General features: G+C 35.6%; 1 protein-coding gene across 4 annotated transcripts in view; it reads left to right on the top strand.

Moving 5' to 3' along the window:
- Lpar1 (lysophosphatidic acid receptor 1) overlaps window positions 1–21,166 on the top strand; it is a 160,026-nt gene extending 138,860 nt beyond the window's left edge. For all 4 annotated transcript variants that reach the window (XM_077797953.1, XM_026391137.2, XM_026391136.2 and 1 more), the window contains exon 4: window positions 20,401–21,166. In XM_077797953.1, coding sequence (XP_077654079.1) covers window positions 20,401–20,702 — 302 coding nt within the window. In that variant the 3' untranslated portion in view covers window positions 20,703–21,166. The remainder of the gene's footprint in view (window positions 1–20,400) is intronic.
- The last annotated feature ends 4,497 nt before the right edge of the window (window positions 21,167–25,663 follow it).

The following is a 25,663-nucleotide window of genomic DNA, read 5'->3' as shown; positions in this document are numbered from 1 at the left end:
TGTCACTTGTTCTATTTGCTGAATATATTCATCTATTTTATATAGAAATGCATTTTTACTTTGTCCTAGAAGAGGGCCAGAAGAAAATTGTTTTAAAAATACTTTGATAACTAGTTGTCAATTCCAGTAGTTTTGTTGCTGTCGAAGCACTTTATTTTCCTGAATGTGAGAGTTAAGCCCAAGAAAAATATTTAAATATGAAAAACTCTGCCACAGAATGATTGGAATGTGTACTTGTATTAGATAATTTTTGAGTGGCCATGTTTGTTGATGTTAAAAAAGGAAATGATAAACTTGCATTTCTGGCACAGGTTAAAATTATGATTAATGATTCTTAATATGTCTTTAATCAGAAGTTTTCTCTAAAGGAAAAACACATAGATTGCAGTAAGCTTTTTAAAGAAAATTGCCATATCTCAGTTACAGTATACAAATAGAGAAGTAGACTCTTAATGCTGATTGAAGGAGCACATTATAGTGAGGATGGGAGGGCTGATGTTCTTCCAAGACAGAAGGCAGAGAACGGATTAGCCTGGTAGTCCTAGGATTGATCCTAGAGTCCCAAACATAAGCACAGGACAATTTTGGCTTCAAAAGTATCTGTCTTGTCTTTAGAACTTGAGGAAATTTCATGCCACAACCCTCACTAATCTGACTTCTTGAATGCACAACTATAGCTATTTCTGACAACAAAGTTTCTGATGAAAAGCTTGCCCCAGGATTATGATAGCTACTGTAGAATGCTTATCAGATACCAAGTACTTGAGGTCTATAACTTTTATTTGGTTCTATGGCAATCCTGAAAAGTAGGTATTGCCATATCCTTTTTACAAATGAAGAAACTGAGGCCCAGGACATTAAGCCAGCAAACTCAGCCAGCAAGCACACAAACTGGAGGGTTTTCACTCAGGTGCACCTGACATCAAATTCAAGCTTTTAACCATTGTTCAAGACTGCATTCCTAAGTGATTTCATCTGCTTCTGATTAGGAGAAATGGTTCCTTCTTGCCAAAGAACACAGAGATCAAAGGAAATATACAGAGTCATTTTAATCCCTATACATTACTAATAATAGCATGGGTGACTTTTTACCTTTTTGGTAAAGTGAAGGTGCTCATATTATTTATGAAGATATATTTTTTATTTGTTCTAATTAGTCATACATGACAGCAGTTTGCATTTCAATTCATTGTATACAAATGGAACACAACTTTTCATTTCTTTGATTGTACCCAATGTGTTAATTTGTGGAAGGAGGGTGGCTATCCCATTCGAGATTTCATTTGTGCAATCATAGATGTATCTAAGGTTATAATGTCCAGTCTTATTTTATCATCTTTCTTATCCCCGTGCCTCTCCCTTTTTCTCCCTCCCCTTTGCCCAATCCAAAGTTCCTTCATTCTCCCCTCCCCCCCGCCCCCACATTATGGATCAGCATCCACTTATCAGAGAAAACATTTGGCCTTTGGTTTTGGGGGATTGGCTTACTTATGAAGGTGCATTTTCATTTCTAGTGCATCTTTTTGTCCTATGTGCCATACCATCTATATATGACCTACTAATTTGCAAAGGTAAAATGTTTTTGGATACTCTAGGCAGACTTGACTTAGGGTGACATGGTAAGTGGAGGGAAGAGAGAAAGTGTCTTGAGTTGGCATACCATAGTTAATTGATTATATTTGTCAATTTTCATGTCATTCCTTTAGTTGCAGAGATTTGATGTAGGTTGATCTAAGGTGATGCTAAGTGAATAGCAGCAATATTTGACTCTGTCTTAGGTACTTCCCTTTCCTACCAGTGATAGAAAAAAATGAATAATCCCTCTAGGCATAAGTGGCCCATGCTCCAGTGGGTCTATAATACATTTGAAGTGTCTTCCTCTTCTTTCTCTTTCTTTTCTACTTTGGAATCCATGAAAGCTTTGATTGTGCTATACAACATCCTCTTTATATTTTATATTGTGGACTTTTAAAAATAGTTTGCAGTGTACTTTTGGAGATATCTGAATCTCAAAGACGGATGGCAAAACTGGAGATCCATAATTATAGAACTAGCACTGGAAATGGCCCAGGTTGTCATTTACACCCACCTCTCCAACCATTCCTACTTCAGAGATGACAAAGTTGAAGTCCAGAAAGTGATAACCTGTGGCCCTAGTTAGAGTCAGAGAGACTCTTCTGGTTCTGGACAACTTTTGGTTGTACATTTAGTCATGTAATATACAGAACCTGAAATAGATATTCAGAGCTTTTAGGATTGTGTTTTGATCTGCTAGATTTATCTGGGGCTGCTAGGGCTCCTACTGTTCCCTGTTGGTGCTACCTGGGGTAGGGGTGAACAGATTCCCTGGGAAGTGCTTCCTGACACCTCTGGTGAGGGAAGGGGGAAGACAAAATAGGTTATTAAGAGACAGGCATTTGTTGAGCTGGCCCCCACCCTCAAGGATAGCACTTCCCAGAACCTTTATCTGTGGCAGGATCCCTTTGCTGGGGCTTCCAGCCACCTGTTATGTCTCATTGGGAGAAAATTCTTAGGCCCTCTAAGTAGGGAGAATGCTTTCCCTGGCCACTTACTGTCAGCAGAGCTCATGATCCATTCCTCTTGCTAGTCCTACTGGCTAGCAGTGGGACTCCTGTTAGTGCTGCGTGTACCTGGGCTGCCTGCTGTCGCTAGGTTGAGGATCTGGAAACACTGGTCCTGGGTTGTCTTCTGTGGTTACGCTCTATCATTGTGGTATTCCTCTAGTCTAGAGGTTCCAGTTCACCTTCCTCTTTTAACCTATCAGAGTTCTCTTTGGTTGTCCTTGTGTTTTTTTCTGGGATTTGTATTTATATTTAGCTGAGATGAGCAGGGAGAGTGGAAGTCTTACTCAGGAACTTATTTTAGGGTTTGGGAACCTTTAAGTGTCCATAATAGAAGCAGATGCATTTAGTTAGTGGCTTTGTTTCAGCAGAAAGGATTCCTAGGCCCTGTGTTTCTACCCCTCATAGTTTTCTATGGACAAAATTGAAACATACTCTTTTCTCTCTCTCTCCCTCTTTCCCTTCCCCCTCCATCCCCCCAATCCCCTTCTCTCTTCTCCCTCTCTACCATTTTGCTGCCACCATGGGCTTCCACCAGGGGAAATCCTTGTGTCTTTAGGACTGAGGAAGAAGAGTTAAATGAATGCCATGGTTTGGGTTTGCCACTCTTGGTGCTGTGGGAAGGTGAGTCAGCAGGTCCGCCATCCTTGGGCCACCACTTCCTCTTCTACTTTCCTCCCAATCCCCTCTTGTCATCCCTACAGCTTAACTTCCCAAGCTTGGGAAAATGGGCTTTTGAGGAGAGTTAGTTGAATCTTACACTTCAGACTCTAAAAGGAAAAGAAACCCAAAGTGTAAATGCCATCTGGATTTGTTTCATCATTATCCTTCATCTCTTTCAGAAATACTTGAGAATATATAGGCTTTTAGTGTAAAGAGCAGTTTATAGAAGCAGATTCTTTGAAGAAAGAATTTGGTTAAAAATTGGGGGGACTATAATTGATTCAGCTAACTTTGTCAATAAATTCCTGTTACTTAAGACACCCAGCCCTGAGCATATATGAGCAAAAATCTAAAAAATACAGGGAAATTTGGATAAATTCTAAATGTAAGAATCTAGATAACAAACTACACTCTTTACTTTTAAGGAAAATAGAAAAATTAAAGAAAATGTTTAAAAAGTAGTTTAAAAATAATATAGATGGAATTCTTGAATCCTTAGAAACATCTAAAGATTCACAAATGAATGATATTTTCTCATTTGTTGGGTCTTAAAATGTCATTTTTATACTAGGAGCAATGCCTGAGAACACTGACATTTAAAAATAGAAAAACTTGATTCTTAGTCAAATTTATGTGTGAATGGAAATTGCTATAAATTGTTCTCAGGTAGGGAAGTATTTGTAGCATAGAATAAAGTCACATCTCTCTAGGACTTTGAGGAGGAAAACTACATCTTGAATTATTTTAGGTGGAAAATTATTTATTGCTTCAAATTTTTACCTTAATATTGTAGTAGTGAGAAAAATGGCACACAAAAGATACCTGCATCCTTGTCCCTAGGACCTGAGAAAACATTGCCTTAGAAGGCAGAAGGGACATTGCAGAGATAATTAAGTTAAGGATCTTAGATAGGCAGAGGATGCTGGCTTGTTGGCTTTAGAGGCAGAGAAAGGGTTTATCAGCCATGGAATGTGATAGTTTCTGGAAACTGGAGAATTCAAGAAAAAATATTCTTCCCCATTACCTCCAAAAACCCAATTCTGCCAATACACTGGTTTTAACCCAGTGAGATCCATGTTGAACTTCTGGCTTCTAGAACTATAAGACAATAAACTTGTCTTGTTCTGCATGTTATGGAAGCAATAGAAAATTAATGCAGATACTCATATTATTTTTAATGATGTTCATCTCATATAACTTTTTATATAAAAGCATTGTCTACATCACTGGTTTTGACCCCAGGAGAACATTTGGCAATGTTTGGAGACATTTTTGATTTTCATGACTATGGGTACTATTAGCATCTAGTAGTGGGCAGAGGCAAGGAGTCCTGCTAAACATCTTTAAATTTTAAAATTTTTAAGTTAAGGAAATTTAAAAGATCAGATTCTCAGTTGCAGTCATTGTATTTCAAATGTTTGCTAGCTACTTCGGCCTAGTTGGCAGTGGTGACATAGAGCAGCTCTATTATATTGCAGGAAGTTCCATTGGCTCATGCTAGTCTTCTACCAGAAGCGCTGTTGGAAATGCAGGTTCTGTTCAAATACAAACTATTGAACTCTCTTCCCCTTAAATTTAAGCCATATTTAAATATATTATGTATTTGTTATAGGTTCATGCAATACTTAACTCAAGAAGTTTTTGATTTACCCACTCTGGGTCCCATCTTAATTTACAATTTTTGTTAATTCTTTGTTTTTCTTACCTATTTAAGTAAGGTTACTTTCCAGATTATTATCATGGAACATGATGAGGAATTAAAAAAAAAAAATCAAGTACCTAAGTGCAAAATAAGTTGTAACTGAGTAAGCAGAGTAAGAAATTAAATTTCACATTCTAAGATGCCTTTTAAATATCCCTAATAAATTTAACTAGTCATTATAAAGGATATAATGTAAAAATGCATTTGACATATAATCACACCTCTAAACTTAGCAGAATTAAAAAATCGAAAGGCTTCAAGAGACCTGAAGAAATAGTGGGTATCTGAAAAACAAAAATTGATTAAAAGTAAAGTATCAGTGATGTTTTTGAAAAACAGTTAGGGCCCTACAAAGTATCAGCAGAGATTAACTTTGTTTATGGTAAAAAGATTAATTACAAATTAGACTTGAATCTCTTCACTGGCATTATATACCTGGGTTAAAGTAGAAAGTCCATTTCTCCCTCCAGTCTAAACTGAAAGCAAGTGCTTTTTTAATGTCTGGCATCTAATGGCAAATGAAGGAAATCGACCTAGGTAGAATGCTGGAGTGGCCTAAAAGGCTGGGGTAGCCCGCTCCTCTTTAGAAATTGTTCCCCTCTGCCTGAGGTGCAGTAAAATAAAAGACTTTTTAAACTGATTATTAACTTGCTCTTACCTCAAATTCTTTTACAAATCAGATAGTCTAAAATTAAGACTTAGGGTGGGGCAGACCCTGAAGCATAAGAGCTCATTAAAAAATAAATAAATAAATAATGACCAAAGGAAGACAACCTGCAGTGTCTGGGTGATTTCCATCACCGGAATTCCTGACCAAGGCAACCAGTGATCTACTTGTTGTCACTTTTGATTAGTTCACAGTTTCTAAAATCTTATATAAATGGACCCATACATACATACTATAGCATTTTTAATGCAGCATAATTATGTCAAGATCAACCATATTTTTGCATATCAATAGTTTTTGTTTATTGCCAAATAATATTTTATTTTCTATAATTACTACTATGTATTAATCTGTACATCTGTTGATTAACTTTTGGGTTGTTTCAATAAAACTACAGTGAACATTCAGGCATGTTCCTGTGTGAACACTTCCATTCATAGAACAAACCACAAGCACCATTGTCTATCCCTAAAGCCAATACTGCTCCCTTTGAAAAGAATTACTCTATACTTTTGGAGGGGATTCTGTTTTGCCTATTATTTATAACTTTCTTTTCTCTTGGATAAATATTTAGGACTGGATTGACTGAGTTTTGTGGTTTAAGAATGTTTAACTTTTTAAGAAGTGTTCAAAGTGTTTTCTGAAGTATAAGGACTCTTATCATGTTGTGTTCTCACCAGCAGTGGTTAGAGTCCCAGATGCACTGCATCCTAACCATTGCTTGTTGGATTCACTCTAATTTTAGCCGTTCTAGTGGGTGTGTAATGATATCTCATTGTGGTTTTAATTTGCATTTCCCTGAGAGCTAAAGAAATTGAGCATCCTTTTGTGCGCTTAAAGAGTTATTCATTCATGTACAACTGTAAGAATGAGAAGTTATACTCCATTTATGTATGATGTGTCAAAATGTATTCTACTGTCATGTATAACTAATTAGAACAAATAATTTTTTTAATTTTTAAAGAAAAAGGGTCATTCATATATTTTCCTTTGAGAAATGTTTATTCAGATCCTTTACTTTTTATTGATTTATAATAGAAATCTAAATTTGCTTTCCCTGTCTCCACCAAAGAGAAATTATTCCAAGATAATTTATAGAACAACACTTCTTTTCTCCACTTTAAAAACATTTGAGATTAGATTTTGTTAAATGTGGGGATCCATTTCTAGGCCCCAGGGTATTCAACTGATCTCTTTGTTTATACTTCTGTTAATACCAAACTAATTTAAAACTGTGGTTTGATGATATATTCTAATGTAAGGCAAATCTCTTTCCCACTCACACATTTAATATACAAATTTATGGTGAAATAATTTTTTTCTTTAAAATATTGAGTCTTCTCATCTAAGAATATGTCACCTAACTCTCTTTATTTGGTTATTCCTTAAAACAATCTAATTTTCTTTATGAAAGAATAATATATTTTTGCTAGATTATTATCATCCTATATATGGAACCTTAATTTTTAAGAAAGTTGTTTAGTTTTATATTTCATATATATATATATATATATATATATATATATATATATATATATATATACCTGCCTTACTAAATTAAAATAATTTCCCAATAATTTATTGGATGGCTACCAGGTATTTTTAGCCTTTCAAGTAACAAGTAGAAAATCTAAAAATATTTTTCCCATATTTCATCTCTATTTTTTGGCTTAATTTATTGACTAGAATATTAGTAAAAGCTGATGTTCTTTTTTTTCTTATTCCTGATGATAATAAAATACTTCTATTATTCTGTTAACTAAGAGATTTCTCATTTCTCATTTTTTATTCTAATAAATTTATTTATTCTAACACATTTTCAGATTACTAAATGTTGTACTTCTAATTAATCTTGATTTGTTGTTAGTGGTGTTTCTTTCTTCCTTTTATGTGAGTAAATGATGAGTTTTACCATATAAAACTAAAATTATTGGTCTTAATAATTTATTCCTTTTGACTTAAGGATATAGTGAATTACATGAACAGATTTTCTGGTATTAAACCACTGGTTGTATCCTAGCATTCTGTTAATATACAATTGGATTCAGATAGATATAGATAAGTTTTTTTGATGAGTTTGACCAGTCTATAGAATGGTTCCCAAGAAGGAGTGGGCTTCCCTCTCTGCCTTCCGGGAGCATTTGGTAACCTGAAGACATGTTTTTGTAGTCCACAGTGGGATTTTTAGGGTAAAAGCTAGGAGTGGGTGTCTGCTAGCTTTTAGTGGGGTAATGGCAGTGTGCTACATATATCCTGTAATTCATGGAACAACCACACACAGCAAACAAATTTTCCATTCCTTAAGCTAATCCTGCTTCCAAAATTTATAGAAAAATTAATCTGTAATTTTGTGGAGGGGGTTTTGTTTTGTCCATTTTGTTATAGATTTAGTTTCTTAGACTGTATTAGAAACTTTAAGAAAATGCTAATACTTGGGAACAATGAAAATTCCATATACATGGCATATGTTCCTTAATGGTTTGCTAAAATTCATCCATAAATCCATCTGAGTTTTGAGGCAGTGAGGAAATTTGTTTAAATTTAAATTTAAATCCTAGTTTTTGTTCTAAGGCTATATTCAGATTTTCAAGCTACTATTTCAATTTTATAGTTTTTATTTTCTTATAAAAGCATCAATTTTAGTGATATTTTAAAATGTGTTGGAAAATAATTTCATGTAACTTCCATCAATTCGAGTGAATTCCTTCATCATATATGGTTATTTCTCCTTCCTAACTTCTGTTAAAAAGTTATTGATTTCTTTGATCATAATTAAAATAAATTTCTCTGTTTCTTCAAACGTCAGTTTTATGGTCTTGAACACTTAATTAGAGTGTGTAATTTTTATTACTAGAATTGCAGTTGATTATTTCTTTATTAAAGTATGCTATTTGTGCAGCAAACAAGCCTAAAATTGCTTTGAATTTTGAACAGCTCAGATAGGGGCCTGTTAAATTTAATGTTGGCACTTGTGACCTTGATTACAATAATTCAGTCAATTTTAAAGTGGTTAAAGATGCAAATCAAAGTATATTTCAAATCATTTCTCTCAGTTCAATCCTCAGCCATGGCAGTAACCAATTTATGATGTAGCATTTCAAACATATTCTCTACATGTATGAGGACATGTGGGTGCAGGAGGGCATTGCACTGGCAAAATGCTAGGCACCATCCCAACTCGGCTGTGGCTCTCAACAGGGCATGTGTGTATTCATACACTGAGTGTTCACTTATTTTATACTTTCTCTTCACCAACTTGACGTATTAGGCATAGCTTTGTAAAACACAGTGATTCATGCCCAGCTGCTTTTCTCTTCCCTTCATAATAAAACTGCTTCAGATTTATCTTTATGTGCAGCATCCCCTTTCTTTCCCATTTTCTCTTGAACCTGCTCCCATCAGGCTTCTATTCTCAAAACTCCACTGAACTGTCATCCGTGACCTTGCCACTAAATGCATTTCCCAGTCATTTTCAGGTACTCTTGACTCTTCTTCTCCCCAATGTCCAATTAGCAAGTCGAATTAGCTCTACTGTCAGAGTACATCAGTGATTCCACCTCCCCATGTTCAAAGCCACCATTATCTTGTGTGAATTCCTTCCAGCACCTCCAACCTTTCTCTTTATGTTTACACTGGCTCTCTTATAGTCTCTACACACTATTTCCCTCTAAAAGGCATTATGCTTATTTATTTTGTTAGTTGTCTTTCTCATCTCTCACAGAACATAAACTCATGAAAGCAGAGAGTTTTTTCTCTTTGATTCATAGCTGTATTCCTAGTACCTAGAATAAAACATGACATATAGTAGACTCTCATATATTTGGATGAATCAAAAAAATATGAAAATTTAGCACAGTATAGCCTGAAGGCCAATAATTCAGCTCCTGACAGTTACCAAGAATCAGTTGCTCCTAAAATTGTTTATAGCAGGCTATCATAATTATATAACCAGTTAAGTGTTTTATTGTTTAGCACAAGTGAGTTCAAAACAGAAAAACATATTTCTATGAATGTTTCATTAATATTCAAGTTACCAACGAAGTTGCTTTAAAATAACTGGAGAAAACAACTGTTAAAGTTTGGAGAAACCATAAAAATTCTACAAGACTTTTGCACTCAAATTGTTTTACAAAAATTTTAAGTGCTGACAGACTCCATGTTGAAGAACACAAATTGGAAGTGGTATGTGATGCTTAATTGCTGGGGCTTTTACTTAGAAGATGACATGGAACTTCAGGCAAGAGACCCCATGTTCAAATAAAAGCCTTGGCTCTCCATCAAAGGATTGGCAGATGAATACGAATTTATTTGTTAAGTCAAATGACATGTTTCATGTATCATTTTTATGATTTTTTGTTTAAAACATTCCTAAAATGAATTGACTAATAGCCTCAATTGGAGCTTATAAAAGGACATCTTGTGTGCATACTCTTTTGTTATTGTTGCTCTTGTCAAAGCATGATTGGTAGCTTAACTATACTTTTTGCAAATATATCAATTTTTTTACCTAACTATATATCTTGGAGATCATTTGGTATCAGAAAAAACAAAATATCTCAACTTTTAAAGTTGGGTATGATTCTACTTTATGGGTGCTGTGTAATTTATTTTGTTTCTTTGTGGTTGTCTGTTATTTCCAATTTTTTGAATAAAAAATACTTCAGAGAATTCTGCACACGCACACAGTATTGTGTGTGAATACATCTATAGGATAAATTCACAGAAGTAAAATTGTTGCTGTGTATTTTGATGGCTTTAGACAGATTAGTTGACTTTTGCTTAGGATTTATGGACTACTGAGAATTTATTTATATATTTAAATGTGTTTTTTTTAGTTTTGACCCACCAATTTTTTAATCTACAGTTGTAGTTAAAAATCACTGAAGTTGTAGTTAAAAAATGTTTGATTGCGGGTCTGAAATTCTCTAGCATAAACATTCACTTATCAGTTAAATAATTATTTTTATAACCTTTGTTTTTAAGATTCTCTTTTTAAAAACTGTTAAATGAAACATTTTTGATAATTGCAGTTATTGTAGGCAGACAGCTATCATATTATAGCAGAACAGACTGTACCTCCCTCCTGCCCGCCAAGAATCTGTACTTTTGTGAAGATCAGTTCAGGACATTTGGCAACCATAGGAGACATAACTGATTTCAAAAACAATGATCACATTTACAATTTCTTCCATTCTTCTTTTCTTGTCTTTTGAAAATTAGGAAAATATATATATAATAAATATTTTTAGGTTGCAAAAATATTTCACAGAATTTTCTGAATTTGTTTTTGGATTAAAACTTTTTCTCATTTTGACAGTAAGAAAATGAAGTGCAAATGAAATTTCCATTACATTTCTCTATCCTTAAAGTTTGTCTTCTGAGTAATACATATCTTGTTAATCCATGCCAATGAATTATGAAGAATAAAATCCACAGGATGTTGTCATCCTCTATATTCAATGAACATTTTCAGTTAGATTTCAGTACTTATTTAGAATTATGTCATTTTGGAAGAGTCTTAATTTACAGCTGAAAAATTAAATATGTTACAAAACCAATTATAAACTTCCTGTTAATGTTGAACTTTTGCTAGGGAAAGCTTCTGGGGGAATTTCATTTATCCTTTAAAGGGATAAATATTATTCAAATCACCTTGGTAACAGCTGGACCACAGTCATGCAATAAGTTTAGTATCATTTTCTAAGTAAGACATTGTTGGTCTGGAGTTGACAAAATTGATTTTCTGTAAGATGTAATATGCATTATTTTTAAAATGAGGGCAGAGGGGAATTTGCTTTCTTAAAAAATAGTGGTCTTTCACTAAATTTGGGGGTCAAAACAGATTTAACTATTTTGAGAATGGTGAATTCTTTTGTATGTAAAGAATATACATAGCATCCTCTTTTTGAATTGGGTCTCATACCTACTGCATGTGAAAGAAAAATCTCATCATGTTTTTTAAACTACAAAAATGAGGGACTATTCCTAATGTACATGTATGCATTCATGTTATGTGTACATTTATGTATGTCATGTATACAGTGTATTTATGTTTGGGTATATATATACATATATGTATATTCTGTAAGTACACAATATTATATATATGGTTTTACAAGGTGTAAATATATCTGTTATTTGAAAGTAGGAAGGGCTTACAAGAAAATCCTTTGGCAGGCCTTGGAGTAGCATTACTTTTTTATTTTTGGTGCATTATAATGTTCTAGTGAGTCATTCTTAACCTCAACTATTTTACCCCAAGACAGCTGAGTAGAAATCAGAGGACATGTACAGGGAGAAAGAAGAGAGTCAATGACCCATCTTAACGTAGGTTGGACCGCTGTACATATTGGTTTTATTGAAAGCAAATTAAGGCATTTCCTGTTTTGTATGTTTACAGAGACCTCAGAGGTCACATTCTACTACTGAGAGTCTTAGCTACCACTGGAAGTGGTATGTATGTGCTTGAAAGGATGTATAATTTGGTGCCTATTGGAGTTAATTATATGGTCATGCTGCTGCTTATTATATGGGCATTTTTGTGACATTGGTTTCTGTATTCATAGGCAGTCATAACCTCTGAAAGTCTTATCTAACACAGGACATTTGCCTAACTGAATGTTTTAGATATAGGAAAAACTGGCTTTTGGTGGCAATTTGTTATGTTGTCTTTCCAAATTAAGGAGATTTTCCTATTCAGGAAAATTTTCTGAAAAATATATAGCCATTCCCTGAAATATGGAGGCCTCCATGTACATTTGAAGATAGAACAACATTTTACAAGGGAAAGAACCATAGTTTAGGAACCACAAAATAAATTCAAATAAGTTCTAACTAATGACTTCACAGATTCAGGATGTTGTTAAACTAACTAAATTAGGATGCATTACTATGTTATACCATCACTTAGAGAATAAGAAAGTGTTCCTTAAAATCAGAAAATCTGATTGTCTGCCTTTACCCATCACTAATATATTGACCAAAAGCATTATCTAGTAGTAAAATGGATCAAAGACCAAATGGTTAAAGACCAAACATTCAATCTGTAAAAGAGGCCCAGAGAATCTCTCCCAGAATACCAAGTTAAAACCAAAGCATTGAATATCCAAATGAAAAATCAAGAGACTTTAAGAATCAAATTTTCAACACACATTCTAAAATATACAATATCCATGTAAGAAGTCTTAAAGGAAATTAAAAGAAAAAAGGAAAGAAAAGTGCTCAAAGAAATAGAGAATAGTTTCATAATTTAAAGAAAATCATGGGACATTAGTTAAAATTACCCATTAAGGGCCAAGCAAGAATTTTGAACAAAGATAATACATCAAAATAGATATATCCTGGTGACATTGGTCATCTCCCAAAATTAAAGGAAAAAAAAAGATCAGGGTTTCAGGTATGAGTGGGGGAGAAAAAATGTATTAATGACCTAGGTAGTTAGCTGGCCAGATGTGTGCTTTTTTTCTTTCCCTTTTAAAAAATTTGTTCAACAAATAATTACAGAAAACTTTCTCTATTCTACAAATTTTCTTAGGCAGTATAAACACAGAGATGAGCAAAGTTAATGTTGTAGGTTGACACCGATTATGCTGATGAATAATTAGAACTGAACTTGTATTTTAAGAAATTGTAAGATCTTATGTGCTGGAGGATGTATTCTCTCCCCACCCTCTGATAGCTACAGTATGGATGTGAGGCTTAAGCATGGCCAGGCACCTGCATGGAACTTGGAATCTTGAGGGATTAACACAAAGGTGAGTTGTGTGAATTAGGGATTTTTCCAGGCAGCTACTATAGAATCTAGGGTCTGTTGGTACAACCTATCTAGGAACATAAGAGTCTGGTTTAGAGACATGTTTCTTGGGAGCAGCATCATTCTGTTGAGCCATTCTTATAGCAGAAACACAACTAGGCGATGTTTTCCTAGGTTCTGACTCATCCTAGTGTTCTAGTACTCACTGAGTACTAGACAATTTGACATCTGTCAATATTAATCACAGTAGGTTCATTTATGCCTTACTAACAAAGCACATGTAAAAAAGAAGTCTGCCCCTGGTGCCCCTTTGAATGCCCTGTAGCATTCATTCAAAGACCTGCACACTATAGATTAAGTTTATTTTCCAATCACAGTGTAGGGTTGTGTCCATTAATCAGTCTTACTTGTTTTGGATATGTCTATTAGTCAGTTGGCTGGGACTCGCTAATTCATTCAGCAGAAGATATATTGAGTGTCTAGACCAGGCACTGTTCTAGATGTCAGAGACACAGATATGGATGTTCCTTCTCCCATGAAGTTATGTTCTTCTTGCATGTAAACAAATAAATAAGATAATTTGAAGTACAGATAAGACATATGAAGGCAGTAAAATAAGAAATTGTACTGGTGGTGGTGATGGTGTGCTGCTACCTTAGCTAGGACAGCCAAGGGGAGCCTTTGGGAGAAGTGACATTCAGTGACAGGTAGATGCAGATAGCTACGGAAGCATATTCACAGCAGAAGGAACCGTAAACACAGAACTCCTGGGACAAAAATGAACTTAGACTATGTGGCCAGAACCTGGTAAATGAATGAATCCTCCCACCTCCAAATCCTGTTTACCAACACCTGGAGAGAGACAGGGAAAATGATGTCCATGCCTTGGACACCAAGCGTATAAGTATACATTGATGACAGTGATATAAAGGGCCAAGGTGCTGTCCTGTTACCATGCTCTATCCAGCAATGCTGTCCAGCTGCCCAGCGAGCAGAGGTGGACTCCATGACAAAGGCTTTGTAGACACTGAGGAATATCAACAGAAGGACAGCCAGCCAGAAGATGTGATATAGGTCATAGCATGTTGTCATCTAGACCTGGGCAGATGTGACAGTATAATGAACCAGACTGATGTTGGAATCAGTGCTCATCCAATCATCCTCAATGCTCTAGGCTCTGATCCACAGGGGGATACAGGTTGGCAGTGGCTCAGCCCAGGGCAGCCACTCTTGTACTACCCTTGCCAGCATTCTGAGACTTGACAAGTAGTAGGCCTGCCTATCAGGTCTGCTATATATCCACTCTGACCTCCATGAACTCCTCATCGAAGTCATAGGTGCCACCTTTGAATGGAAAGAAATGGGATCCAAGAGACTGGCAGGAGCCAGTCATGTATAAGGCATTATAGACCAGCATAAAGATTTTAAATGGGAAGATTTTGGAGGATTTTAAGTAGGAAAGGGAATTATGCTTTTAAAAGATCATTCTGTAGGAAGAGGAATTGGTTAGGAGTCTGTTGCAACAGGCAGATAAAAGGTATCGCTCACTTGACTTGGGTAGTTGCAGGAGAGAAGTAGTTTCTGCTGGCTGTTCAACACAGAATTTTCTTCTGTAAGACATGGCATTAGCACATAGGTCACCTCAATGTGCACTTTCCTGTGCACCATTGTAGGAGATCGAGAGTCTGTGGTAGAGTATAGAGAATAGGCGCATGAGATACTCACTGCTTGATGTTAAGGAGAGTAGGCAGTACCTGAGCAAGGCAGCTTTGACATTCTTTTGTGTATAGCAAAGGAATTGTTGTGTTGAGCAAGACAGTATGATAGGACACAAACTGACACCCAGGAATGTTGAGAAGAGAATGTGAGTATTCTAGTCTGCTTTAGAGTTGGGTGTGTGTTAATGCCCTTCTCTGAAAGATGAATGTTGCTCTCAGGGGCAAGTCCTGGAAACACTAGAGCACATCACACAGTAAATGAGTTGTGGAACTTCCCATGTCTGCAGCTGTCACCATCATCGCCAGGAAGAAATGGAAGTTCTGGGCACTGAGTGAGATGGAGTAAAATTGGTCTCAAGAAAGAAACAGCATACTATGACTATATCTCAGTCAAACAAATTCTGTCTTTTCAATGGTCAATAAAAAAGATTTTATGATTATATAGGGTGTTCTTTCAGAAAAAGCTTTGATCTCCAAAAGCCATTACATGCAGTCTCATTTTAATGACCCTTTAGCTGCTAAGCCAAGCAGTAAGCTCTGTATCTATGGTCTGTGGACTAACATAGCTTGGGTTAAGATACATAATGTAAAAGGATTTCCTATCTTATCATGTACCTTCATAGCACAAATAACAACTTAGCTACAGAGCTGAACTGAAATTTGATTGGATTTTGGGACACCAATCTGCCCACCCTGAGGGAATACACAATTTAGTGGCACCAGAAAAACCAGTTTTTGTATTGAAACATTTATTTTCTCACTTTATCCCCACTATAAGCTTCTGAGGTAGATTGCTTCTGAAATCCTCATTTAAGAAACAGAGAGAGAGGACCCAAGAAGAGGCTAACATTGGCATAGTGCTGGTATAAAATTGATCTACCTTGACTTCTTTTGGATCTGTGGGATGTCTGAATTTTTTATAAAAACACAATTTTGCCAGTCACATTGAAAATGCTTTATATTTTCTTTTTAATTTTTCTTATCAAAAAACTTGGAAAAAAAATTCTGGGCTTCTCCCTGAAGGTCTTCTCTGGCAAGGCCATTTTTCCTCTTTAACTTTGGTTTTTGCATTCCATATGTAAGCAAAGAAGCAAAGTTCAACTTGTTAGGAAAAAAAGACTTAATTGTGAAACCAGATGGTAAGCATTATTCAGCTGATGGGCTAGTAGATCTGAGTGAAGGTGTGGTAATATGATCTTGGTCCGCAGCTGTGACCTGTTGTTCCAGAACAGCCCCTTTCCTCCCTGTCTTTTGAGGCTAAATTCCAGCACCTCTCCCTCCATTTTTGTGAGCACCCAGCCCTCCCATATTGCTTTGACAGATGTGTAAGAAAGAAATGAAGCTTGTTCAAGGAAGAGCAACCCATGAGCATGTTTTGAATAGCCTCCTCCCTAGTTTCCTTGTAAAACTGGCAAATCAGGTGGAATGTTCTGCACTCTGAGAGAGAAGTTTCCCAGCACTCAGACTGCCCTGAGCCCATCATGATGTCATCAAGATGTCCGTCTTGCAAAAACACATCAACTCTCTCCTTACCTCCCCTAACAAAACACCAGTCAATGCTTTCTCTTGTGTTTTCTTCCTCAGCAAAAGGTACCACCATACCTCCTTCTCCCCAGTTGAAAATCTAGAAGTCATCCTGCACTCACTAAAAACTTTCCTAGTCTTCTATACCCATGTTTCCTCATGCTGCTGCCCTCATTCAGGCTCTCATTATTTCCCTTCTAGCATTTGGAAATATCTAATTTTTTTAACCTTATCTTGATCATTTTCTTCTTCCACTCTGCCACTAATGTTGTATCTTGAATGAAAATCTGAATGGTGAGGCCACCAAGGTTACAATCCTCCAGGGCAGGGGTGGATGTGCACTGTTATAAGCACTGTCTGCTATTGTTATATGTAAGAACCAACGCTGGACTGGAAACATTTCATCTGTCAGCCAGATACAAAAGGCCTTCATGACCTTGGATATCTTATCTTCTGTCACTTCTGCTTCCGACATTACAATAAATGACCATAAACTATTTGTGCTTCCTCTTATTCTCATACTATGGCATACTATTCCTTGGTTTTGTGCCTTGGCCTGTAGGAATTCCTCCCTCAGAAACGTGCTGGAAATACAAACTGCCAAAAGCATTGTTCCTACTGCGTACATGTTATTTTATTCCTCGTTTTGGTAGGTGTTGACTCTTGAACTGCTCAGATCATTGGGACTCTGATGCTTCCTTTGCTCCCTCTCTCTTTTCCTTCTGGTTTTCCTCCTCACACCCAAGTTCAAGCCCCCTCATAATCAGGATGGTGTAGTCTCAGAGCTTTTTGGAAATGCCAGGTCTTGCTGGTTCAATCATGCTTTGAAGTTCTGTCCTTGAGCTGTGTTACACTTGAACCTGCACCTTTATGGTGGCAATAGGTAATGGTGGCCAGGTACATGTGCAAGCAAGGAGGGCTTTTGCAAATTGGACCTCAGTTTGATCCTCCCCATATCCTGTTGGGTAAGCCAGGAGCTATTACTTCACCCCTTTACAGAGCTGAAATGGAGGATTTTTTTTTTCTAAATTCATCGACATGTTTTACAGGTGTATACTTGACTCTACAGACTGTGTGTTGATATCTCAAGTCCTGTAACCTGATTTAGTGATGGTTGGCTACTTCTTATTAAAGGGGCTTGGGTGTGATCTATTTTTGTTTTTAGAAGCTCAAAAGGAAATCCATAATATGAACAAAATTTATTTCAGAATATTTGTTCACTGTGGCTTAAGAGCCTAATCACCTTGGAATATTCCAGGCCCCCTACTCCCCTTGTTTATTATGTCTTCATCTTTTGGTCAGTTTGATCCTTGACACATCTATAAAAGAGAAGGGAAGGAAGAAGAGGGGGAAATTTTGCATGATTGGTTTTTGATATTGATTTCTGAGGCCTGTACTATAAGTCACTGAAATTATTTGATTAAATCTTAAAGATTCAAACACAGTGTGGTTGGGCCTAATAATAATACTAAAAACAGTTCCTTTCAGTGAGGGAGAAGGGAGAAGCTTCTGAGTTCCTCAATGAAGTGTCCACGCACATTCACTCCTGTCGGACTGTGGTATTTCCCACTTCCTGCATCCCATCTAGCAAGGATCCAAGCCTAATAGGCTAATTTATAAGACCATGGGTCTCTTTGGAAAGATCCTGTTCTTCTTGAGGTTTAACACTGAAAGAAATCAGAAACAACAAATGACTGTATTTGCATTCTCTCACTTTTTAATGAATTCATGCAGCTCAAGCAAATATATGAGAATTAGGAATATTCTCTTCTTTATGGAAGGAGGAAAAAGATCATTCTATTTAAAATATATCTGTGCATTGCTAGTAGTTAATCAAGCTCTGGATTTGAGCTCAATTAGAGCTTTGATAAAAGTAAGGAGAAAGGAAACGTGAAAGAATGCTCTACCATTCATGAGGGGCCTGTGTGTGTTTTTCGTCTCGAACTAAATGAATAATGGGACCATGCATTTTCCATGTTGGCATTTTCCACCCTGAGAATAATTCCCTTCCTGGCTTCTCAATGAATAATGCATTATTTCTGAAACCCAAGAGGCATTCCTTTGATTTTTTCCTTTATGTTTAGCTTTCTGAGTGATTTTCAATAAAGGAAATTCAAGGACTTGGAATGAATGCTTGATTAACATTTTTATTGAAGTTCAAGAGCTCTTTGGCTATTATCTCCTGATATTTGGAATATTATTTTTTCTAAGGAAAGTCTAAGGTATCGTATTTATTAGAAAATGAAGCACCTTGGACCGTCTTCAAAGTGAACAGCAGTTTAAAACCAATACACATTTGTGTTGCAGAACAAAGAGCTTTGTGGGGGTACTTTTCTCCTTGCTTCATTTTCAGTTCCCTGCTGAAAAGGTTCAAAAGAGAAAGCTCACATTCAAAACTGGGCTGTTTAGAGACTAAATCTCATTTGTTTACATTTTGGGATATTCATAACTTGAGGCTAGTCCAAATCCAAGACTTCAGCCCAAGTATGCCTGCATCCACCAAGGCCAGCACCACTGAAGTCTAAAGATTCCGTTGCACTTTTGGGTCATGGCGTTCCCCATCTGCTCATTAGGCAGCCTGATTGTCCATATGGAGCCTATTAGGTGAGGTGTAATGGGACACGATGGTATCCACTAGTCACATTAGCGTTTCAATCAAGGATCCCCTGGAAATCCTGAGGTAACCTGATGGTAGATTTTAATGATATTTCTCAGCTTCCATTTTCCTTGTGATTCAAATGATTAGTGACTTCAGAAACAAAATGGAACTAAAAATGGAATTAAAAATATATTCTACATTTCCATTCCCTTTAGGATTATAGTAAAATCTTAATTCAGAATAATTGGGGAAAGAAAGAGAACAAAGCTGATCAATTGAAACATAGAATTTGGTTTAAAATATTCAATTCTATTAGTTTCAAGAAATGGAAAAATAAGGTAGTATTTTCTAGAACCATGGACATCCTCTAGGAGCAGAAAGGCTGGAATTTGTCTCCTGTCTGCCACTTTCCATCCTATAGCCTTGAGCAAGGTATTTAAACTTTTTAGGCCTCAGTTTCTTCTTCTGTACAAAGGTGTTTATTAGTCAAAATGTTATATGGCAGTTGTAAAGATTAAGTGAGTTGTTATTTGGAAAGCATATATCAAGCAATCTATAAATGATTGCTGAATAAAAATAAAATGTACATTCTATGCTTGAAAAATATTATTTTCAACCAGGACCATTTAACTGAGCAGGTAATAACAATATTATTATTGTCACTGTAAATTTATATAGGCAATTATTTTCTTAACATTCATTTAATTCTTACAACAAATCTCATGTGGTAAAATATAATCATCTCTATTTTTCAGATGAGAAAAGTGGGGTGAAAAAGTAATTCACCTAAGTTTACCCAGTTCATTAAACAGCTAAGCAGGCACTTGAGCCCAGGCAAACTGAAATCAGAAAGTGTGCCTTAGCTACACATTAAAGGACATTTGTCATATCTTTTGCCTGAAAACGCTCCATTGCTATTAAGAACCATGTCTTTATAAGAGATGGTAGATCCTGAATATCTCAGTTGCTTATCAAACTTGTGTTTTGCTAAAAATAATCACCATCATTGTCTCCATACTCAATTTTAGCAGGATATGAATTAATGAAATGTTACTAAGTCAATTATTTTATCATTATTTTTTTTGATGATTAGTGACTTCCAAGCTCAGTATTTTCATATTGAACTGAAATCATTTCATAATTTTTTATTCTCTTTTTTTTAATCCTCTGGTCTCTCACCCTGTCCTCATAGGTGCCTTCATCATCTGCTGGACTCCGGGATTGGTCTTGTTACTGCTAGATGTGTGTTGTCCACAGTGCGACGTTCTGGCTTATGAGAAATTTTTCCTCCTCCTTGCCGAATTCAACTCTGCCATGAACCCCATTATCTACTCCTACCGGGACAAGGAGATGAGTGCCACCTTCAGACAGATCCTCTGTTGTCAGCGCAATGAGAACACCAACGGCCCCACGGAAGGCTCAGACCGCTCGGCTTCCTCCCTCAACCACACCATCTTGGCTGGAGTTCACAGCAATGACCACTCAGTGGTTTAGAAAGGAAACTAAGATGCAAAGCCAGCTGTCCTCTATGGAGAGATGAACGGCCTCCCCACACCCGATTGCCAGGCAGGGTGGGGAGTGAGAGAGGAGGGAAAGAAACTCTGGTACTTAAACACTAACTAATGGCAGTATTTGTTTCTAGACCCCAGGAGACTTGATGTATATTGAAAATTAGTTTATGTGACAACCCTCATCCTGACCCCATTCCTTTTGAAGGTAGAAAGTAGAGTTCCTGCAATGGAATTGAGAAATGGACTCTGGAGTGTCCATTCAGACGACACTAACTAGACTTGAAAAGATTCTGTGTGGTTTGGTGCAAGTCAGAATAAATTCTGACAAATTGAATCCACAACTTCATTTACATACAGCCTTCCCTTTTTTATTTTTCAAGATGCATTTCATTTAATAAACACATTTATGTCTATCAGCATGTTTGTGATGGATAAGACTATTGTCTATTAAACTACCATAATTTCATTTTTTTCCTATGTAGGAAAATTGTAAATTAGAATTATTATTTTTTATTTAGAAAGCATGCATGTAATGTATGTATGCAGTATGCTTTACTTAAAAAGATAAAAGAATACTAATTTTAAATCTTCTAGGAAATAGAAGAACCTAGTTGTCAAAACCAGTATTTGTTTAGACTATGAAAGAAACAATGTTCTAATCACAATATTACGTTTTTATTAAAGTGTTGTGACAAGTATAAAACAGGGAATATCAGTTTATTGCCAAAAGAATATGTACTCTAAAGTCATAGAAGATGAAGCACAATAATTTTTTTCTGCATATTTAAAATATACAAGTACATTCTTATTGCCAGTACATCAGAGGAAATTTTTAATAGCCCATTTTTTCTGAGATAAAATAATACATAATTGTTGTAGAAAACTTGAAAATTGCATAAATGTATAAAAAAGGAAAAAAATGATTACCAATAATATCACAATCCAGAAGTAACATTCTTTAACAGTTCTCCCACTTATGCCTATGTATATATTGTATACTTTTTTATGTAACTGGGATTGTACTGTAAACAGATTTAAAACTAGCTTTTTAAATTGCAGAATTGCCAGATTTTACTATGGCATTAAAATTTTTAACAAAAAAATTTTAGTGACTATATAATATTCCATTTAATGGATGCAACTCGGTTCATTTAACCAATCCCATATTGTTGACTATTTACGTTATTTCTAATTTTCACTATTATAAAGTTGCAAAAAAAATGTGTACATAAAACTTTGTCCATATAATTGATTATTTACTTGGGACCTATTCCCATGAAGGATTTTTTTTTTAAAAAAATGTGAAGTATCTTCTTATGCTTTTACCTTTTGTAAAAAGGGGTTTCCTGCTTTTGTAGCACATGGTAGCAATTGTGAGGAAAGCCAGTTAAATTACCTTCTTACAAAAGAAATGCAGTGGTTAATTTAGTTGAGATGACTTTTATTCATATTACAAGATGGATTAGGAACATTCAAGTGTTACAATAACCAAGACACCCTAATGTACCTATCAATTCCAAAGTTTGCTAAGGAACCATTTTTTTTCCTCTTTTGGTGGCCACAAATGTAATGTAGAATTAAAGAAAATGCAAAGAAATCAAATGTGCTGGGTGAATAAAGGATTGGTGTGTTATGTAGCTTGGGGCCCTTCTGTCTATATGGCAAAGGGATTGAGTGTGTCCATATGTGACTTGGCCACTGTGTATTCTCCAGGATTCACCTGCTGCCATCTTAGGTGACACCCGTTTAATACATTCTCAAGGTCAAGAAGTGATTGCATCAGTTTGTTGTAACAAGTGATGAGGAAGTAACATGATCTTGAAGCAGGTATGGGGAAGTCAGGAGGACGTCTAAGAGAAAGAACTCCTGAAGGAGACTGACTGTCTTGGAAGGAGGGAGTTGGTTTGTGCGTGGTCAGCGCTTGAGAGGATAGACTTGAAAAGTGCCCACAGTGAAAAGAATGTGGGGAACCAGTCAGCAGAAAGGTGTTGGTTGCACATACTTTACCAAAAGTACAGAACATCTTATACTGGAAGAAGTGAAAGAAGTGAACTTGGACTTTTACTGATGTGCCTATTTTTATGGAGGAAATATGGACTATTTGAGATTAAAAGCATACTAATTGGACTCTAATAAATCATTCTCAATCTGTGTTTGGTCACGTGTGGCTCTAATCTGTGCTGCTCGTCTTTTTTGAGTTTTCTCGCCTGCATGGCACAGTATCTTCCCTCTGTGAGCTCCTTTATGTCCCAGCTGCCAGGGATAAAGGACTCTGTGGTGAAGCCAGCCCATTCCCCCTCCCCCACCAGAACTGCTTTCTTCCCCCCCACCATGGGTAGATAAACTTTATTCAAATGTCTGCATAAATATGACTTGATGTCAAATGAGAAATTTTTCCAAAGGATTAAAATTTATTAAACAATAAAATTCAGTACTTCCTCTGGTCTGTCCCTGAATTTATTTGACCAACACATCATTGTTAATAGTTTGCACTCATTGCTCATTTTCATCAGTCAAATTTCTCAGATCTTTGAGTGGCACTTCCCATTTCTCAGGAAATCTCTTAAATTGCTTTCAGTAGCAGAAGGACAAGGATGTTATCTGCTCATTTCTACTCAAGAGGCAAAACCACATCCCTTGATCAGAACTGCTTTTTTCAATCTGAGTAATAGTCTTTCCAGTGCCTCAGAGATTGGGATTTCTGTTCCATGAAAGGAAAGACAGTGTGTTAGTACTCTACATCAGCAGGATAACTGGGGGAGTCAAAAAACAAAACAAAACTCTGATTTTATAGAAACTTTGACAACTTTATAAAATAAAAACCTTTCACTTCTATCACTCGGAGTTTATAAAGTCAGTGGTCTTTCTGCTCAAGGATTCAATGACTAATGTCAAAAGTGATATCTCTTCCAATGATATGTCCATTATAATCTTATCAATCAGTGTATCATTAAGGTGTTGGAAAAAGATAAATATCTATAATGTCCCAGTGAGTTATTTGGAAGAGAATTTTCAATCTTTAAATTTGAGTAGGTGGAAAATTGTTAAAAATCAAATGTCTTTGAACTCTTCTTTACCAATTAGTCACCCCTCACATATTCCCTTTTTTTTCTTTTAATTAGTGAAATCATGATTTTCTAGACTGTAAATCTTACCTAACATTTGTTACATAATTAATGAATTATCCATCTTTTTTCTTTCCCAATTAACTATTGCTTTGGGTTCTGTTATTCACCTTCCTTCTAATATATTCCAATTGACTCTCAAATTTCTGAAATATTATAACTTTGTAATATTGTGTCTAGACCCTCCCTTTAACCCCGGAGTGTGCAGAAATGTACCAATCATGTCCCTTCACTATACTAAGGTAAGCAGAACATTTTTATGGAAAACCCTTTTGAAACAAATCACTTATTTTTTGAACACCAAGTGAACTTCACTGGAACTCTCATACGGGTTTATCTGTGGGTTAAGTTGAGGCAGTTTGTGACTGGGCTGAAATTAGGCACCACTTGCTGGAAGAAATGTGTGACATTAGGAGCCAGATGTGTCATGAATCTACCTGATCAGACCCCATTCACCTTCTAGCTATCTAGCAAATTCTCTAAAGTTTTAAGGCTCGTATTCACAGATTATTTTTTATTATGCTGTTTAATGATAGAACATGTAAAACCATTTAAATACTAAAATAATTCACATTATAAGGCCCATCAGCCCTATTCACCTATTTTTATATTACCCTTGAGCTGAGGACAGATTTTTGCTTTTAAGTGGGAAAATGTTTTGTGACAACAAATATTATGTGAACTTTAAATTTCAGTGTTCATAAAGTTTTATTAGAATAAAGGCTCAGGTTAGTTTATTGTCTGTGGCTGCATTTATACTGTACTGGTAGAGTTGAGTTGTGATTAGGACTTTATGGCCCTCAAAATCTAAAATGTCTCCTATTTGGCCCTTTATAAAGAAAAAGTTTACCAACCCTTGATTTCGAGGATTCCATTTTCAATCATTCTGTCCACATGACTTTGAAACTCCATTGCAAGACTAATGACCAATTTGGTACAAGATCTCTTAATCCAGCCATCTATGACAGACAATTCTCAGTTGAATTATTTTTATAACTAAAAATAATCTTTATTTTGAAACGATCTCAAACTTACAGAAACGCTTGCCAGATTGACAGAATTTGTAACCGTGAAATTCTGAAAGAGTACAGAATTGTTCAACTGTAGGTAGACAGCATTGCTGGGGTCCTGCCCTAGCGGGGTCCAGGGAGTCCTGAAGGATGAGTGGCCTCCGCAAAAAGATGAAACAGGAGTCGTTCCATTGGAGCAATCTCCAGAAAGAGAGAGCTCTAACGCAGGTTTCTCTGGATCATCTTTTATTACAATTTTTTTCATCATTAGAAATTCAGAATACGTCATTGATTATACAATTTAAAACTTTTGCCAAGACATGACATTTCCTTAACCATAATTTAGGAGTACAAAAAAATGTAACATTAATTTACATTTTTCCAGGATATGACCTTTAGTTATTTAATTATTAAAAGTATAGAATCATTAATAAAATGCATCACTAATTTACATTTTTTCAGATTCTCCCAAGATTTACTTTTTTCCCCAAGATATGCTATTTTCTTATTAACTAATGCCAAACTACGTAACCAGTCTCTAAGTCTCCTAACCTATCATTAACCTTTAAGTTTAAAGTACACCTTTATTTCTAATCTAAAATTCCCATCTAAAAAAGTCCCCTTAATCTTATACTTAAAATATCCTAAAGTTTATAAATCATTCTGAAAACAAAAACCTATACAACTAAAAACTTAAGAATTTCTAAACCAAAATTCTAAATAGGATAATATTTCTAACATTATTCTAAAAATATATCTTATAAAGCTACTTTAATTAATTCCTAAATTTATTCTCATAAAACTGGTTG

The sequence above is a fragment of the Urocitellus parryii genome, chromosome 4 (assembly GCF_045843805.1).
Source record: "Urocitellus parryii isolate mUroPar1 chromosome 4, mUroPar1.hap1, whole genome shotgun sequence".
Taxonomy (NCBI): Eukaryota; Metazoa; Chordata; class Mammalia; order Rodentia; family Sciuridae; genus Urocitellus; species Urocitellus parryii.
This window is presented reverse-complemented; position numbering and strand designations above follow the sequence as displayed.